This window comes from Salarias fasciatus (genome assembly GCF_902148845.1).
Source record: "Salarias fasciatus chromosome 23 unlocalized genomic scaffold, fSalaFa1.1 super_scaffold_20, whole genome shotgun sequence".
Classification (NCBI taxonomy): domain Eukaryota; kingdom Metazoa; phylum Chordata; class Actinopteri; order Blenniiformes; family Blenniidae; genus Salarias; species Salarias fasciatus.
The window spans coordinates 8,569,359-8,587,552 of NW_021941230.1; the positions used below are offsets into that span (position 1 = coordinate 8,569,359).

Below are 18,194 nucleotides of genomic sequence, written 5' to 3' on the forward strand. Positions count from 1 at the left end.
AGCGCACATCAGCACCTGATCTGTGTACATTCCGAGCCGCGCGGCTTCAAGACATTTGAGGCGTTGCAAACATGCAATTATTCCTTTGGATGCGAGATGAAAACCCATGTAAAATCCCATTGGTGGAATTAAAAAAAAAGGAAAAAAAAAAGAGGAAAAACAGGCGAGTGTCTCACTGTGCATGATCTATTTCTGGAATTCTCTCTGGACCAGACTGGCGCGCACACATACACACACACACACACACACACACACACACACACACACTAATACACACACTTAATTAGCTGTGAAGCTGGGAGATGCGTTTTGCACTGATTATGCATGTGTATTCATCTCACACCTCCGTGCATGAATGGCTGCACCCCTGATGCACCAAATCCCTGAGAGGACCTGGGTGTGGACTCACGTCTGACATTACAGCTTCATTTCAATAATTCCTCTCCAGATATCGTCCAAAAAAAACCCCCCACACACATGCACCTCAAAGCAGGCGCCTTTTATATTCAAATTCGCGCGAGGCACGGGACGCAGGTCACATCTGCGGTCAGGTAGACGCGCACGTGTTAAGACTTTATGTAAAAAGTGGGAAGGGGGGATATATTTGCGAGAGGAGACAGGTGGTCACGCCGCACACGTCCCCGCCTCCCCGAAAACAAACCGATCCACGTCCGCGATAGCCGATCCGTCCTGACGAGCCTATTCAAATGGCACACACTCTGCAGCAGTTTGCAATGGAAATGAGGCGCATCGGTGTGTGATGACACCTGTGGCTTGGGAGTAATTCCACGCCGCTTTTTGCACAAATTGCCGGCAGCAGCTTTACATCTCCCGACTTAAGCACAGGGGAGCGGAATTAAAGGGGGGGGTGGGGGGGGGGGGTGGATGTCTTTGTCTGTGGTTAGTTAGACAAAGCGTCCAAACCGCACGGCGGATACCTGACGCGCACGTGAAGCCGGCGTCCGGCGGCCTGTGCGAGGCGGGAGGCTGCGGCGGAGCAACGCAACGAGGCAACAAACCGCCACATGCTCGCAGGGGAGGGGCGCCCTATACCTTGGCAACAGGGTCCCATCAATCTTAAATGTAGCCTAGTTACCCAGCAGCCTCCTCCCTTCGGCTCCCTCAACATATCTTTCTTTCCCTCCCTCCTTAGCTCCATCCTTCTATCTTTCTGGGTCCCACTGGGTAAAGCATCGGGAGACGGGGAGCTATAAATAGCTCCAGCTACCCTTGGGCTGAGAGTCAGTCGACTCCGGCTAACGCAGCTACCGCTCGCCGAAGAAACACTCGCGTTCCGATCGGGGCCGCAGAGACGGTGGCGGGCCAGCCTGACCCGGTCCCGCCGAGGGTTTGACAGAGGCCTTTGTTACGAAAAGAGAAACGAGGATGAGACGTGTGTCTGTGCCACGGTGGCGTTTACAGAGAGAGAGAGAGAGAGAGAGAGAGAGAGAGGAAGGATGCTCCGGCCTCATTACATTCAGCGCGCTTCCGTTCTGGCTGCGTCGTCCAGGGTGACTCCAGCGAGCAAGGTGAACCAGACAGGAACAATACGATTAATCAAACACGCCTCTCCTTGAAGAGCCTTTTCCTCCGGGTCACAAATTTGCTTCCCGAGGGCAGCGGCTGACGTCACGGCAACTGATAAAAAGAGGGAATGGCTGACCCCCGGTGCGAGCCGACGCCAGCGTGCATGCGAGGAAACGACCAGCTGACCCTCGTTCGGTGCCGGCGGAGTCGGAAAAACACCTAACGGAGTTAGCCGAGGCGGCGGTTTGCGATCTCTGCAAAATGCGCGTGCAGAAAACAAGAAACGCAACAAACGACGGAGCTCATGCCGCCGAGCGTTCCCCATCGCTCACTGATCTATTGAACAACGACAGAAAAATTGCACGACTGTCCGTCATTGAGACAGATTAGATTACAGGCGGCAGATCTTCTGCGACGGCTGTCAGTCAGGATGACGGACGGGAAGAAAGTCGAGCGCAATCTCCGCCAGATGCAAACACAATAACTTGCGTGCATGAAAGCTTTTGCTTGAACCTCAAGTTCGGATTTATGAATTAATTATGATCACGACTGCTGGAACCGTCCTGGATTAGATTAAGGATTCGGCGCGCTGCTTCCGCAAGGTTTCTGGATGTGTCCAACGCCCTCGAAATCCAGCATCCGCAGACGTGTTTAGTGGCATTTAGGTTCGTGCACGAGAGGGGACGAGGCTTTGCGCGGGGACTGCATTTCCTACTCGATCTCCGAACGGCTCCGGGTCCCCCAGGATAAGCTTGTGGGCCTTTCTGCCCTCCGAACCGCCGCCGCAACCTCATGACGTGCACTAAGCTGGTAAGAAGATGGAGGGATTACTATTTCATAAAGGCCTTGTATGAGAGTTATTTGCACATTCATAATTCAAGCCATGTGCAGGACTCCCCCATTGAAAAAGCAAAACAAAGCAAACTCGATGTTGGAGAAAAGCTCCCAAGACCGAGGCTCCTTCAATTGAGCTCCAACGGACCGTGCTCAAACCAAAACACACTCGTTCATTCTTTACCAGATTAGCTGTTTTGTTTGGATGAAAGCAAACAGCTTGGAATCTGATTTATAAATTGCAGGAGTGAAAACTGAACCATGAATAGTGAGGCGCTTTGGCCTTCGCATGATTAAACGAGGTATTGTGGCACCGATGGGCGACCTCGACCGCAGCGGCTTTTCGGTCTGTATTTGTTTGTGTTTCTGTGCGTTTGTTTTGTTTTGTAATGTGCTTATAAAACCAATGGATCTGTATTTGATTGGAGGTTTATGTGTGTATTTGAAGATCATCCATCCTTGTCTGCGTTTCAGACACCTCAGTGTGTCCATACGCAAGATCGAAGAAGCTGAATGGTTTCAAAACACTACTTCAGGCTTTTCTTGAGCTCACTATTTGTTTTAGCTTCAGATCAGGAGCAAAGAGCGCTCTCCGAATACTCTGTAACAGGTATATCTTTGATCATTTGGTAGATTTCACCCACAGTTGTCCTCAAGCTGCAGCGAAGCCGCGGCAGCGGCGGGATTGCGTAACGGCGAGCGTTTCCTTGACGGCCCCGGCCAGACGTCCGGCGCTCCGTGTCAAGCAGTGTGCAGCGCCATGTCAAAAGGCACAGGGACAGGGCTCCCGGGCAGCAGTGTAAACCGTAATTGCCGCTGACAGCTCGCTGGCAGAACACAGTGTATCCCGTTCTCGGCCTGGGCCGAGACAAAAGACACGGGGGACAAAAGACGCGTCCCGTTCCTTTCATTAGCTCATGCTCGCTCGCAAAACTCGCGTTCGGATTCGGCATGATTATCGGCCACAAATGCAGCGAAGTGCTGGGGGGGGGGGGGGGGGGGGGGGGGGGTGTAAAAAAAAAAAAAAAAAAAAAAAGCAATAGGTTCATATTGATCAGCCAACAGTTTTGAAGCGACGCTAATTAGAAGCTAAGAAAGTCTGATTCTGTGGTTCTTCTTGGAGGTGAACGGGTGCAGCAGGACGGGGGCGCACGCTTGGCTTTGCACAGGAACAAAGTGGGGCTGGTGCACGTCGGGGGGGGGGGGTGGGGGGTCAGGCCTCTTACCGCTCCACACGCCGCGTTTGTTGGCGTTTGTCATGCTCGGCCAAGTCGGTGGCGCACGGGAGGGACGGCGCTCGGCCCGGCAGGAGGGAGCTCCGCTCCCGAACACGCCGCCGAGGTGCATTTTGCAATCTGCCACAATTTTGTAATTGGGCTTTCGCCGGGCAGAATCGGCGCAAGCGGGTGACACGGGAACGTGACAGTGGGGGGGGGTTAAGAAAATACCCTGGATGGGGCTCACGCACCTTACCACAATGACTGCCGCACAAAGGAGGCGGCGGTCGTGTCGCGCACGCACTCGCTCCCCGCTCCATTTTTAGCCGCACGCACGACACACGGCGGCGGAGCGAACTCAGCCGTGAAGAGGAGAACCAACACGGGAGACCAAAAATAATGATTGTTTGTTCGCCATGCATGCACGTGCGCATATCTTGTGTGTGTGTGTGTGTGTGTGCTTCTAAAAATAGACTCAGGGATAAGCCGGGCCCTCTTTATTGCAGTGAAAGCTTTTAACCCCTTCACCTCTGGATTTGAGCAGAGCGATGAGTGATGGTAACAAAAAAATAAATAAATAAAAAAGGGATCGGGGGGGGGGGTCAGGCTCTGGTGGACACAGAAACATGTTTGTTGCGTGAAGCATCCCTCCACATTTCTATATGTAATCCCGGCGGAGGAGTATCCACTGTCTCTGGAGCTCAGCGGCACACAGCTCAGGATCCACATGTGGCTCTTCAGTCCCTCCACGGCGGCCCTGAGGCGCTCGCTAAATTATGATTAACTAAACATTTTTATTTCATGAGCGCACCAGGCTCATTTCTGACTTTAATCTCTTAAAAAAAAAAAAAAAAGGCAAAAATGAGATGAATAAAATTGCAAGAAACACCCTGAACGAAAGTGAAAACATGGGAAATTCCTCCAAAACGATCTAAAATAGCTAAAAAGGCTAAATCCATCAGAATGGCTGAAAAGCAGTAAAACGGTCCAAGTGTCCACAAATATAAAACATCTAGTGTTGCAAATTCAAATGTGAAATTTCTCACAATTTAGACGACAAAGTCACTCAACTGTGATCGATCGATCGATCAAAGAAGCCAGTGTGGGATTGGAGTAGGTCTCAACTGCTTGTGCGTCCCTTCAAAATAAAAGCCTGTGTTTGGTTTCACATTAAAAGCCTCAAGTCATTCCAGTCCAGGCTGGATGCTGCAGCGCCTCAAGACCAGGTTCTTTGGCGTCAGGCTTCACACTGCACCTTTAAATCCTCCCAGGTCGCCTCCCTTTCTCCTCCGGTGGGTGGGAGAGAGAGCTTTTCATTCACCTTTTCCTTCCCTCATCTCCCGGCCTCAGCCCTCTTCTTAAATCGCTATACTGCTGCTTCCCTGTTAATACCGTCTGTCAGGGGTAATAAAAAGCAAATCCATAATATAGACTTATAGGCGCGTGGAGATCAGGCGAGCGCGCGGCGCTGCAGTGTCTGTTAAAAAGCAGAGGCGAGACACAGAGTGACTCAAAAAAGCTAACTATGGTTTGTTGTTGTTTTGGGGTTTTTTTTGTTGTTTATTTTTTTTTTAGGTAAAATAGAACACCTGTGATCTTTTTTTTTTTCCTCCTTCAAAGTGTGAAGCGGGAGAAACAAACGCGGCGCCGCCTCTGGATTACTGTTTGAGCTCAACAGTTCAGACGCAGCGGGAGACCTGGATGCAACAGATGCGAGGAGCGCACACCCCCCTTGGGGGGGTCCCCCGTCTGAGAGGAGACGTCAGGTGATACTCCATGTGTGTGTGCGTGTGTGTTAGCGTTACGCCATCCGGCGTCCCTGGAGTCATTTTTCCCACACCAGCAGAGGGGGGAATAAAAAAAAAAAAAAAAACCTCCACCGCGGTCCCTGTGTGCGGAGCGGCTGACGTCAGCTGCAGTCCCCCGAGATTCAGAGGGAAGACCCCCTGCTGAGCAGACAGTGAAAGTGCAACACGGACACACACACACACACACACACACGAGTTCAACTGAAGACAAATCATCTGAAACTCATTTGTCTAACAGCGGATTTAGCCGTCACGTTCAGAATGAGCGGGAAGTGAGAGGTTCGGATCCCCCTTCGGTGTCAGAGAACTCCTGACAGATGGTAGCAGGTAGACCGTCAAACGGCTCCCGCAGTCGGCACGAGACACAAATCAAACGGTCCGATCTCGTGGACCCTCCTCGTCACAACTATTTACGTGACTTTATTCTATTCGTCTGCCTGATTTGTGTTGTTTCCAGGCCCGCTTGTAACCTAGATACGGCTGAGCCTTCGAGGAAAGGAGCACTGTGTCAGGTTCAGCAGTTCAAAGCCATAAAAGGCGCTCACACCCACACAGAGCTGGCGAAATGTGGCTGTAAAAAAAAAAAAAAAAAAGAAAAGAAAAAAGCTCATGTGAAGAAGTCAGGCTTGCAGCTTCCTGCTGCACCATCGCTTTACATTCTGTTTGCATTTAAAGTTCAAGCAGCTCATTCACAAATAATGCACCTGACACTCAGTCAGCAGCCGCTCGCTGGCCTCACTGTGTGTGTGTGTGTGTGTGTGTGTGTGTGTGTGTGTGTGTGTGTGTGTGTGTGTGTGTGTGAGTCATGTGCACTGTGCTCTCCTGGTAAACAATGCAGACTTTCTTGGAAAGCGGCTGCACTTTCTGACTAAGATGAAAACAGATCGCTGCCAGCTCGTAGCATCACCTGAGGAAGCTGCCTCCTCGTCTCCTCTTTTAGATTTGAGTCCGGGGCTTTTTTTTTTTTTGTTTGTTTGTTTTTTTAACTCACTGCCTGCATCAGTCCCCGCGGTGAAGCCTTCCTCCTTCCACCGCTAGTTCTCAAACCAGCAGACTGATGAGTCCGACGCATTCCCGCGCACTGGTACAAAATGGAATAAACCAGGAAGTGACCGCGGACGAAAATGGCTTTCAACTTTCAGAAGGACAAAAAAAAAACTGCAAAATACAACGTGGCTGTGAGAATACAAAGCTGCACGGCGTTAGCTTCTGCGTCGCGATGATCGTTCAGAGGCGCGACTCTGGGCCTCACCTTGACGTGTTAGCTCGCAGCTATCCGGCACGTGGCGGACAGATGCCGACGGCGCCGGGGCTGCGAGAGCGCGGCGAGCCGGCAAAGAGCGATCTACCGTCCGCTTTTGTGGGAAAGAGATTTATGGTAAATGATATTTAATGGGACAATCCCTCTGCAGCTGTAATCGAGAGAAAAACAGTAAGTCCTGATTTAAAAAAAAAAAAAAAAAAAAAAAAAAACGTGCGTGCATCTAAGCTCATTTACAGATTACAAAAGTAATCTGTAAATTAAAAAGTAAGCGCGCACGCACACAGATTTGCCGAGAGGGCTTGTCAGTGACTGCGAACAAGTGGAGAAAACAGACTCTTCGCTCTGCAAACATCACAAGCCGAGAGGCTGACAGGCGCCGCGGGGGTCACCGTTCTCAGCCGCCGCATCCAGCTCCGACTGTCTCAGCTGTCGCTCAAAGCCGACAAGCGACACCCTCAAAACTGACGCCACGTCCCTCCTCAACCAGCGTCCCCGGCAGTCCCCCTCCGGGCCTCCAGGGGGAGACAAACTGGGACCGGGAGCTAAAGCGTGAAAGCAGCAGGTTGGTGCTTGACGCCAAAGATATAAGAGAGAGAGAGAGAGAGAGAGAGAGAGAGAGACTCCAACTTCAGCTGAGCGAGGCGGCGTCCCGGTCGGGCTTCCAGCCGGAGGCGAACCGCGGCGAGCGCAGGGAAGTGATCAAGCCGGATATTTGATATTGTGACAGGAGCCGGGGAAGTTGATCTCTCCCATCACACGAGAGCGGAGCTTCCTGCGTCGCTCTGCCGTTGTCACCAACTTCAGTTATTTTCCTCTCGAGTGAGATGCATGATGGGACATGCAGGTTGTGTCAAACCACGCGGACAATCGCACCACGAGGCGAGGTTTCTGTCTTTTTATGGCCGGTGGAAAACGGTATTTTCCCACCCGGGTCTGTCGGGGACCCCCTGGCCTTCATGTGTTAGGTGCCCCCTCAACACACACACACACACACACACACACACACATAACACATGCCTCATGCCTCTAAACACTTCATCATTGGTGTTACAGAGGCCCCAATGAACATCTATTCACTGGACTTGGAGGTGATTGGGGACCCCGAGGGGCCCCCAAGGATCTGGCCTGGGAAACACTGCACTGGCTGATGGGAAAAATCTAATATTCTGTCCAGCGGGTGTAAAGAATGCAAACAATTAAAAGCACGAGCAACCAAAATCAAGCAATAAATTAACAAGAATTATAGTTAGACAGATTAATCTTCAGTTAATTGGTATATCTCAATTTTATCAGGACAAAAAATACAGACTTTGATACTTTAAAGGTGTAAGGTAAGAAATTTACTATAAAAATAATTAAAATAAACATTTCCTTTTGCAGGTTGCAGGCACAAAGCCACAATTTCTGCGGGAATTGTCTAGTTCTTATAGTAAATGTGTTACTTTATTGCACCTTGAAACAATCGGTCATCATTTATAACAGAACTTCAACTGGGATCGTTCAAATGGCTCAACACGCCACCTAGTGGCGTAAAGCCGCACTGCGAGGCTAAAAAGCTCTTACCTTGATGGCTGTGGGAGGTCATCTCTGCCCGGCGGTCCAGGTGCGGCGGGAACAAAGAGCAAGCACCAGGCTCGGGGTGTGTGTGTGTGTGTGTGTGTGTGTGTGTGCGCGCGCGTGTGTGTGTGTGTGTAAGATGAGGTTCAGCGGGTGGCAATCACAAAGCGGTAGCGCAAACGCCAGTGCGTGAGCGCGAGTGCGTTCTCGGGCTGGTCCGACAGGAAACGGGAAGCGGGCGTCGTCCGGCAGCCAATCCCCATCGGCCTGCTGGCCGGCTCGTCCAAACAGAGAGGGCGGTCCCACGTCGGACACCGGAACCAACCTGGCGGAGAGACGAGACGCAAACACGTCAAAACACAAATTGTCAAATCGGCCTTTGTGTTGCTTCTGGACGTCAGCGGTTGGTCTTTTCTTTGTTTACTTCTTTTTTTTTTTTTTTTTCGTGCAGATAGCAGCGTCGACTCCTGCAGCCCGGAGCGCGACTTGTCAGATGAAATCACAGCCTGGGCCCAGAGCATCAAGTTGACTCGCCACTACAAACAGAAGAGGCGAAATTGCCCCGGGGCAACACGGGTGGGGCCGGGCGGGGGCAGCATGGGGGGGGGGGGGGGGGGGGGGGGGGTTGCATGCACGCCCTTCTGTCTGTGTGTGTGTGTGTGTGTGTGTGTGTGTGTTAGCAGAGGTCTCAAAGGTCTTCTAAGCAGGATGGATGCACTTGTGTGTGTGTGTGTGTGTGTGTGTGTGTGTGTGTGTGTGTGTGTGTGCGCGCGCGCATTAGAGGGGGGTGGGTCTCAAGACAAGCGGGGCCAGACAGCACAGCCCGAGGACAAATTGCCCCCCAAAAAAGTCGGTCACTGCACAGCGCACACACACTCTGTGCTTTGTGATGGAGAGGCGAAGCAGGGGAGGGGAGGGGAGGGGCGGAGGGGGGGTGGAGGCTTTAGCGTGTGTCACGGGGAGTCGCCGACGCTCAGGGGGGGGGGCTTCATGCAACACCATTCTCCCAGGGCATCTCATCTGTCCCGGGAGGGGCATTCATGTGTGTGTGTGTGTCCAAGGCCATTGTCCCTAAAATGGGCCTGCTTGATGCAGGGTGACAGATCTGGGGAGTGAATCCCTGGAGCCCCGAGAGGAAAAATAATGAAAACACAGATCTGGAAAATGGCTGGAAACCCACTGTGGGGTGGTGGGGGGGGGGGGGGGGGGGGGGGGTGGGGGGACGAAACCAACAGCCGAGCCGGGGCTGGAAAGTAAATAAATAAAAGCCTCCTAACTTTTGCCGTTGGTAACACTGGCAAGCTGGCTGGGAAGCTGAGCAGACTCTCCTCAAAAAAAAATAAATAAAAAAATAAATAAATAAAAAAATGTTCTCCATGCACATAAGTCACTTAAAGCTGCTGGGATGTGCTGCCCTGGTGTTGCTTTAGCGGCTCGTACGCCCCCCATTCACAAAAAAAAAGAAAAAAAGAGAAAAGATTGACGCATGCAGAGAATTACCACCGCCCATCCCGAACCATTCACACACACACACACACACACACACACACACACACACACACACACACACACACACACACACACACACACACACACACACACATTCAAACGCACCCGTAACGCAGGCCCGTGCTTTGGTTTTTACGCATTTTGCTCGGCTGAAAGTCATGAAGAAAGGCCTCAGAGAAGTGTTTGGCTCAGTGTTTATGCGTAAAAAGCCGAAGCCTCGGCCCGGCCCGGCCCGGCTCGGCTCGGCTCTATAAATAGCTCAGCAACAATCGGCATAATAAACATCGCCTGTCCGATCCCTCCCCTTGTTGCACACACACACACACACACACAGAGAATATCACACACACACACTTCCCGCCCGCATTAGAGCCATAAACCGTGTGGAAACGTCTGTAAAGGTGTGAAGTCCTCCCGCTGCAGCATGAGGAAGCAGCGCGGACGGGAGCGGAGGGGAAACTTCAGCCCGGACATTGTTTTGATGGATCCCGTGCGCGCATCGCATCCCTGAATATCAACGTGAAAGCGGCGTCTTTTTCTTTTTTTTTTTTTTTTTCTTTTCCTATAAAGCTTCCGCGCGGCGGCGGCGGCGGCGGCTCACCTCCACGGCTCGGCGGCGGCGCGCGTCCTCTCCTCAGTCCTCTTCCATCCCGGATCCCGGGGCGCGGGCTGGAGCGGTGCGGCGAGCGGAGGGGACGAGGGGAGAAGAATTCATCTCCTGACAGATTCCGCCATACTGGATTTTTGGTAGCAGCCCCAGCAGCAGCAGCAGCGTCACATGGAGCGGCCCCGCATGCACCAGAGGCGGGGTCAGTGCGTGTGGATGTGCGCGGCGCCTCCTCCGTGTGTGAACCGGGCGCCGTGATCATGGCGGTGTCATTACTCAGGAGAAAGTCTCTGGGCGGGTCCTGCACCGTCATGTTTCCCGACAGCCCCGCTGCAGGACGCCCGCGGACTTTTAGCAAAAAAACTTTCTGCCTCCCGTCCGGAGACAGCTCGCGCGCAGGTTCACCTTCTCCATCACTCCTCGCGCACGTGACATTCGACATTTTCATTCAAACCCTAAATAATAAAAAAAAAAACTTACTTTCATTATTATTATTATGTAACAATGTTTAGTAATACTGATATTTTTAAGTAATTTCTTTTTAATTTTTTTTCATGATTTCGAAACATTTTATGAATGAATGAATCACATATTACATAATTTATTAATTTATTTCTCAATTAGTTATATATTGTAAAATTGTTGGCTTTTCTGGTCTTTTATGGAACTTTATGACATTTTTTTAAGAATAATTTGTAAAATTTCATATATTATTTTCACATAAAATACCCAAGTTAAGGTATTACTAATTTTTAACTTTTATTCTTAATTTGTACAATCAGTTTTATTTATTAAGACTTGTGTATTATATATAAACACTATCATTTTATATGTACTCGGTAATATTTGTGCAATCAATCAGTTATTTTTGAATTATATTTTATTAAATACTGTACACAAATTTGTATTGTTCCATTTTTTTTCTTCTGTTTTTTGTTTACAACTCAGGCACTGAAATAGGTGGAAAAGTTATTCATATTAGTATTAAAGAAATCATATCAGTCATGGTTTATAAGAAGATGAAAAACAGTAAATTAGATTTGCTTTCATTAACCTGATGACTCATGATTTTTTTCCTTTTTTTTAATCGCTGTACTGAATATTTAACCGATAGTGTCATTCCCGTACAGCTTTATCTTACTTTACAACATCTTTATCTTCTTTGGTGGCGTTATTATATGGCAGTAAATTAATAATTTGGTATCATTTGTACTGATATTAGGGCTAATTTCATAATTCTGTGATTGTTTGTGGAAAAACAAAAGCAGTTACTGATAGTTGAGAAATAACCAAACAGTTGGAAAAACGCTTTATGAGGCAGTAGTGAGTCAGTAGCTTTAACAACACAAGGAGGGACTACAGTGACTCATTACACCATCTGATGGTAAAAGGTGGTATTACAAGACGAACTATGTCATTTTGAAGTTGGAAACCAAAAATGTGATTATTTTCTGTCTTAATTAATACAATAAGTTTCGTCAAATTTTCAAATCAAGAGAGATTTGGATTTTTTTTTTTTAATTTTTTTACATTGCAACTCCAAACACTCTTCCAGCTCTTTCCATGGACAGTCGCAGCAAACTGATACAAACATTTTTATCCAATTCCTGCTCATTGCAACATGAAACGTCTTCTCCGCTGCCTGCTCTAATCTAATCGGGCTTTATTTCCATTACTTTCTATTGGATTTTGCATTTCAGCAGCCACCCACAGGCGAACCTGCAGCAGCGCCGCTGCCTCGGCTGACTCGATTACTGTAATATGTTAACCGGCTCCTGCATAGGTTACATCTGCAGGCAGTGCACCCACTGCACACAGACGACTTGTACAATATTGCCAGTGTGAGTGTTTCTGAATGTACCTGCACTTATTTAAATTTCTCTTTTTATATTATTTTTTTTGCATTTTGTTTGTTTTTGAAGAACATAAGGTGAACGAATATAACAGCGTAGAGTACAACAGTAAGTTATGTCTAACTTTCAACAGTCAGTTTCAACAATAAGTCTTTTTGTGAGTAATATTATCTGCATTTATTTTTAAATTAATAAACACCTACAGCCACAAATGTTCTGTTGTATTTTCTGTTCAAATCTAATGACAGCATTTCTCTAATTTTATGTGCATGTCTTTATCTTTTCGCCCATCTCTCCGTCGAGATCAGAGGTCAGGGTCCACTCGCCGTCCCTCATGTTGCTCAGGGGCAGTTCAGCGGGGGCAGATGCAGAATTGCCCCAGCACCTGACCTGCCCTCTGTCACCGGGGCCTCATGACTGCCAGAAGACCTCTTTTCCAGTATTTTTAACTCCACTACGCCGCGCATGTATTCGTCAAGGTTGCTCCTGCTTTTGGAGTGCACAGAGGAGGCCTGCTGGGACAGCCGTATCCATGGCAACTGAGGATTATGGTTTGTGGATGAGCTCCGGAGCCATCGGTTACGTAAGGCAGCATCTCTCGTGTTGTGCTTGAGTAATGGGGGCTGCGGCCGCTCACCTCGGACCTGATGAATGCGAGACACTTCGAATCACGTCCGTAAAGAAAAAGGCTGATTAAATGTGAAGCAAAAAAAAAAAAAAAAAAAGGGTTGATTGATCTTAAAAGGCGCCGTAACGAGTGACATTACTGATGCGTCCTGAGGGATTTGTCCTCATTAAGCAAGAGACGGTGAAGGAAATCTAAAAATGTCTCATTTACAGTCAATCAAGAGAATAAACGCAGAGCGGCTGTGTTTCCACTCACGCCCCGGTCTTCAAATGCAAACTCCACGCGGAAAGGCCCCTTGGAATCGAGCACCAGTACCTGCACCGTGAGGTGACAGTCCTGTCCACTTCGGGGCGTGCGTATCGTGTGTAAGAGTCCCGGGCGACATTGTCAGAGAGATTAGACTGGCTTATATTTCGGGATGCCAAATCGCTGATTCCCTCCAAATACTGAGCATCCCAGAAGCCGCCCGCTTCCCCGCGCCGCTCTCCTCTCGTTCGGACTCTTCCTGGTGTGAGTTTATAAAGCAAAAAAATAACAATAATAATAAAAAAAAAATCATCAATCAGTTGGTTTTATCTTGTGGAAAAACCAAAACTCCAAAACATCTGTCAGCAGCAGTGGAAACAGTGTTTCGGTTGAAATAATGATCTCTTTTGCACGTGTGGTGTTTCCTGCTGACCCAAATGACCCCGGAGTCTTGGATCCTCACTATCCACCACCATTCTCTGGGATTGTCGGCGGTTTTTATTTATGGAGCTTTAAGGAACTGCTAAGTCTGAGAGATTTCCTCAAGTCTGCGTTTGGATGGAGGCCGCGAGTGCGGCTTCAAAGGGGGGGAAAAAAACCTGCGCGCTCTGCCATGTTTTGATAGGAAAATGAGTTAATTCGACTTTATTGGAAACTGTAAAGCTCTTGAATCGCTGCTTGTGTCATCCCTCCAAATCAACCGCCGCGCAAGCGCTGTAAAAACGTCCAAAAAAAAAAAATGTGATTCATATTCCCAAATTAATGTGACAGTGTTCGAGGCGTTTAAGTTATGCGCGGCGGAGCTGAATGAGGTCCTTTGCTGGTGCGGAAAAAGAAAAAAAAAAAGAGAGAGAGCTGCGGATGAAATAAAGAGGCTGTAACCAGCGTCGCAGCTAATGTCATCTAACTTTCCAGCGTTAGTCATAACCGAAGGGAGAGTTTATAAATCTCTCTCAAACGTCTAAATAACGCACGCCCTGATATTTCCACATCGCACCGCATCATTGGACGCTTGTATTTTTCCACGGAGGTTCTCGAATCGGAGCCCTGTGAAGCTTATTTGGGCACGCAGTGGGTGAGAGGTGCCAGCGCCGTGAAGCAGGAGCGCAGAGTGTCGACTGAATACGTCTGGACGGGGGAGGGCGGTCGTGTTTCGAGTGTTTTCTCCACGCCGGGTTTCAGAAGTCCGACGTCTTTGACCCGCAGCGCCGCAGATTCGCTGGGTTTCTTACAAGAAAAAAACTTGAGGAGGTTGTTTTGAGCTTGATTTTCACAGGCCGGGAGCCGATCTGAGGAGTAAATCACCCTGACCTTTCACTGCTTCAACAGGCACACCTCCGGCAGAGAAACATCGGCCCCATCCGGATCTGGGAAGCCGCAATGTTTATCACAACATATAAACCGAACTTTAGAAATATCACTGGAAACATCTGCAGAAATGTAAAAGTTACGGGAATGTTCATGTTCACAAGATGCACAGGGTGTTGCAGCGGCAATATGTTTTAAAAAAGTTTTTTTTTTTTTAAATAAATCTAAATAGGTGATCTGGGTGTGAACATTCTGTCTACGGTACACCCAAATGGAAGTTTCCAAAGTGAGTATACCAGAAGACAAAATGCACAAGTGTCTGGCTAAAAGTTACATAGAATATGGTTTCAGTGAAGCAACGGACAAAATGAGAGCTCGGTTCATCATTTGTGGTCAGAGAGTGGTGAACGGCAGCCTGAAACTGTGCAAACCCAAAGAGCCCAACCTCAGAGAAAAAGGAACCTATTCCAGCAGAACATGAAGGAACTGTACTTCACGGAGCATGTTTATGAGGTTCCTTCAACTTTATTTGTAATTGCGCAGAGTTTGGTTGAGGCAGACTCAACCAGGTTCCCTTTAAGTGCCTACTGAAGACACATATGCACTCTGTCTCGCTTTTAAGTGGAGCGCTGACATCTTGATATATGGCATTGTTTCACTGACTCTGTCCTCTCAGACTCTTATCTTGTTTTCCATTTTGAATAGTAAAACTAAAAATTTATTTTTAATATTAAAATAGTGTATGCATGAAAAAAACTATTTAAAATAAGAAGAGGGGCCTAAAAATAATGAAGAAGTCTATGAATAAAACTTGCTATGTGGTTTATCTCAAACCTCCCTGCAGTTTGCCGTCCGCGGCGCCCTCTGCTGGCCGGAGAGGGGAACGGCGCAGGCGGAAACCCGCTGCATCCTACGTCATCACACCGCGCCGTCGCTCCGACACGTGAGGAAAACACGGGGCTGAGAATCTAACTCGTCGCTGCCCAGACGCGTTTCGATATGTAACAAGGAGTTTACGGGAATTAACTTAAAGTTTGAAGGTTTGCTACGAGAACTCGGTCCGGATACACGTCCGCTCGTCCAGCTCCGTTCCCAGGCGAGTTAGCTGCTAGCCGCTAACAGCATGTCCGACCCGGAGGAGAACTCCGTGGAGCTGCACGGAGACGAGGAGATCATTGAAGTTATAGACCTGAACGAGGCTGAGCCTGCTCCAGGTGACGACCCACACCTTCACGTGCTTAATAATCCCCTCTGGTCGAGTAATCGGGATCCTCACCTCCGTGACGCCGCTTCTCTCCTGTTGGCAGATGATCTGGCCGATGATCTGGAAGACGTTGACTTCGAGGACCCGGGGGTCGATGACGAGGAAGGCTGGGAGACGGAGGACGAGATGGAGGCAGAAGCAGGACAGGACGACAGCGAGTTAACCTTCTCCAAACACACAGGTAGCGCCTACAGACACACCTGCAGCTCCGTTGTCAGCTGCCAACGTGCCATTTGGGGCGCTACGTAAAAGAAACTTGTTTACACAAGTTGAGTTCTTTTTGGAGAGGATGACACCCAACCACTTTGTCCCTCCGTCCAGGCTTGGTGTTCTGTGTGAGCTTGGATCCGGTGACAAACAGCTTGGCGGTGACGGGAGGCGAGGACGACAAGGCGTTCGTCTGGAAGGTGAGCGACGGGGAGGTCCTGCTGCAGTGCTTAGGTGAGAAACGGACTCAACACGGATCTACTTCAAACAAATACATCTGGATGAATTTGTTGTTAAACTTTATGTGGAACCTTGAAGAGCAGTTCTTGTCGCTTTGCACCCTCAGGTCACAAAGACTCTGTGACGTGCGCTGTGTTCAGCCACGACTCCACGATGGTGGCTACAGGCGACATGAGCGGCTTGATTAAAGTCTGGAAAGTCGAAGCAAAAGAAGAGATCTGGTCCTTCGAGGTGGGAGATCTGGAGGTGAGTGAGTGTTGTTCAGCTTGTGACATTATTCGTATTTTTCGGTGGCGGGTCCCGTGCAGACTGCAGACAAAGAGATTCTGTGTCTGGTTCGGTGTGTTGTAATGTCGGCCTTCCCTGTTCGGGTGCTGCTGGGCTGCAGTGGCTGGAGTGGCACCCCTGCGCTCCGGTGCTGCTCGCGGGAACAAACGACGGCAGCGTGTGGATGTGGAAGATCCCCGCGGGAGACTGCAAAACCTTCCAGAGTCCCGGCTGTCAGGCCACCAGTGGCAAAGTCCTGCCCGACGGTGAGAGAGATCGAAACATCTTTACCCTCAGAACAAACACATTCTTTAAACTCACATTTCACCTGCGATGTTTCTCCGCTGTCCCTGACACGGCAGGCAAACGGGCCGCGGTGGGCTATGAAGACGGGACGGTGCGCGTGTGGGACCTGAAGCAGGGGAACGCCGTCCACATCATTAAAGGTTTACTCGTACTTCAACTGTGTGTGTCGTTCAAGTATGAACTGTGGGAAGTGGCAGGGGTGGGATGTAATCTTTGGTCCCTCAACAGGTCAGGACGGCCACCAGGGGGCGCTGACGTGCTTGGCCTGCAACAAGGACGGCTCTCTGGTGCTGACTGGCTCTGTGGACGGCAGTGCCAAACTCATCAACACCAACACGGGCAAGGTGAGGCGCACTGGGAGGGAAAAGACAGGAGGGGGAGGGGTTCCTCGCAGCTTCTGATGTGTGTGTGTGTGTGTGTGTGTGTGTGTGAAGGTGGTGGGAACGTTCGCCGCGGAATCGGATAAAGTCACGCTGTCATCGGACGAGACAGCATCCAACTCCGTGGAGTCTGTGGGATTCTGCAACATGTGAGCGAATCGGCGTCCGAAACTCAAAATCACAATCAGAATACGCCGTTTTTCCACTTTAAACCCCTCCCCCTCCCCCCAGCCTGCCCCTCATCGCCGTGGGCTTCCTGGACGGGACCCTGGCCATATACGACCTCTCCTCTCAGGGCCTGAGGCACAGCTGTCAGCATGAGGTAACAGAGGCTCTCCGCTTTGCTTCCGTCATGTTTGATTATCGAGCCGTCGGCGTTCCGTGAAGCACTTTGAACCGTCGAATCCAGCTCGTGCAAATAAAGCCATCGATCCATCGATTGACGTTGGCTTTAGTCGAAGGGTTGTAAACGTCTCCCCCCCCCCCCCACCCGCCTCCCCTCCCCGAAAGGCCGGGATCGCTCACCTGCAGTGGGAGGAGTCGTCCGCCGTGGTGTCCACCGGCAGCCTGGACGGCGTGCTGCGCCTGTGGGACGGCCGCTCGGGGAGCATGGTGTCGGAGTACCGCGGCCACGCGGCAGAGATCCTGGACTTCACCGTCAACAGGTGCCGCTCGTTTCCCCCGCGCGCCAGACGGAACCGATGAGCTGTTTTTCTGACCCGCGTGTCCTCGCCTGTCCTCAGGGAAGCGTCGTTCGCCGTCACCGCCGCAGGAGATTATCACGCCAAAGTGTTCTGCCTCCAACGGCCCGACCGGTAAAGGAAACGAGGAGAGGAAGAGGAACGTTTTCAACCTTGGACGCAGTTTTCAGTGACTCTGAGCAGTGTTGTTCTGTTAACGGACACCCAAAACACAACAAAACTTTTGCGTTTTCACCAGAGACGCCCGTCGTGTGAACGGGCCGATATCTTCCCCCTTTTTGAAATCATTTCACAGATTAAACGAAATGGAGCATTTTCTGTAATTGTCGAAGTTTGATGGAAACACGTTGTAAATAAAATAAATAATATACACTGTCCAGGATAAACCAGTGGCTCTGACATATTCTTGCGTCCCCTCCTCCTTCATTTTCCATCTCTGTAAATCTGTGTTTATCATTTAAGATAAGATGA

At 49.7% G+C, this 18,194-nt stretch overlaps 2 protein-coding genes across 2 annotated transcripts in view; one reads left to right on the forward strand and one right to left on the reverse strand.

Moving 5' to 3' along the window:
* The window catches only part of LOC115383922 (histone deacetylase 4-like), a 34,530-nt gene extending 23,865 nt beyond the window's left edge, over positions 1-10,665 (reverse strand). Inside the window, 2 exon segments of the mRNA XM_030086133.1 lie at positions 8,214-8,532; positions 10,318-10,665. Of these exon segments, the coding sequence (XP_029941993.1) occupies positions 8,214-8,235 (22 nt within the window). The 5' untranslated portion in view covers positions 8,236-8,532; positions 10,318-10,665.
* A 4,620-nt stretch (positions 10,666-15,285) lies between these two features.
* aamp (angio-associated, migratory cell protein) lies at positions 15,286-18,104 on the forward strand. Its single transcript, XM_030086229.1, has 11 exons — positions 15,286-15,572; positions 15,666-15,803; positions 15,944-16,063; positions 16,176-16,315; positions 16,458-16,602; positions 16,699-16,782; positions 16,871-16,986; positions 17,077-17,171; positions 17,254-17,344; positions 17,533-17,687; positions 17,766-18,104. The coding sequence occupies exons 1-11, from the start codon at positions 15,482-15,484 to the stop codon at positions 17,839-17,841; spliced, it is 1,251 nt and encodes a 416-aa protein (XP_029942089.1). The 5' UTR covers positions 15,286-15,481; the 3' UTR covers positions 17,842-18,104.
* The last annotated feature ends 90 nt before the right edge of the window (positions 18,105-18,194 follow it).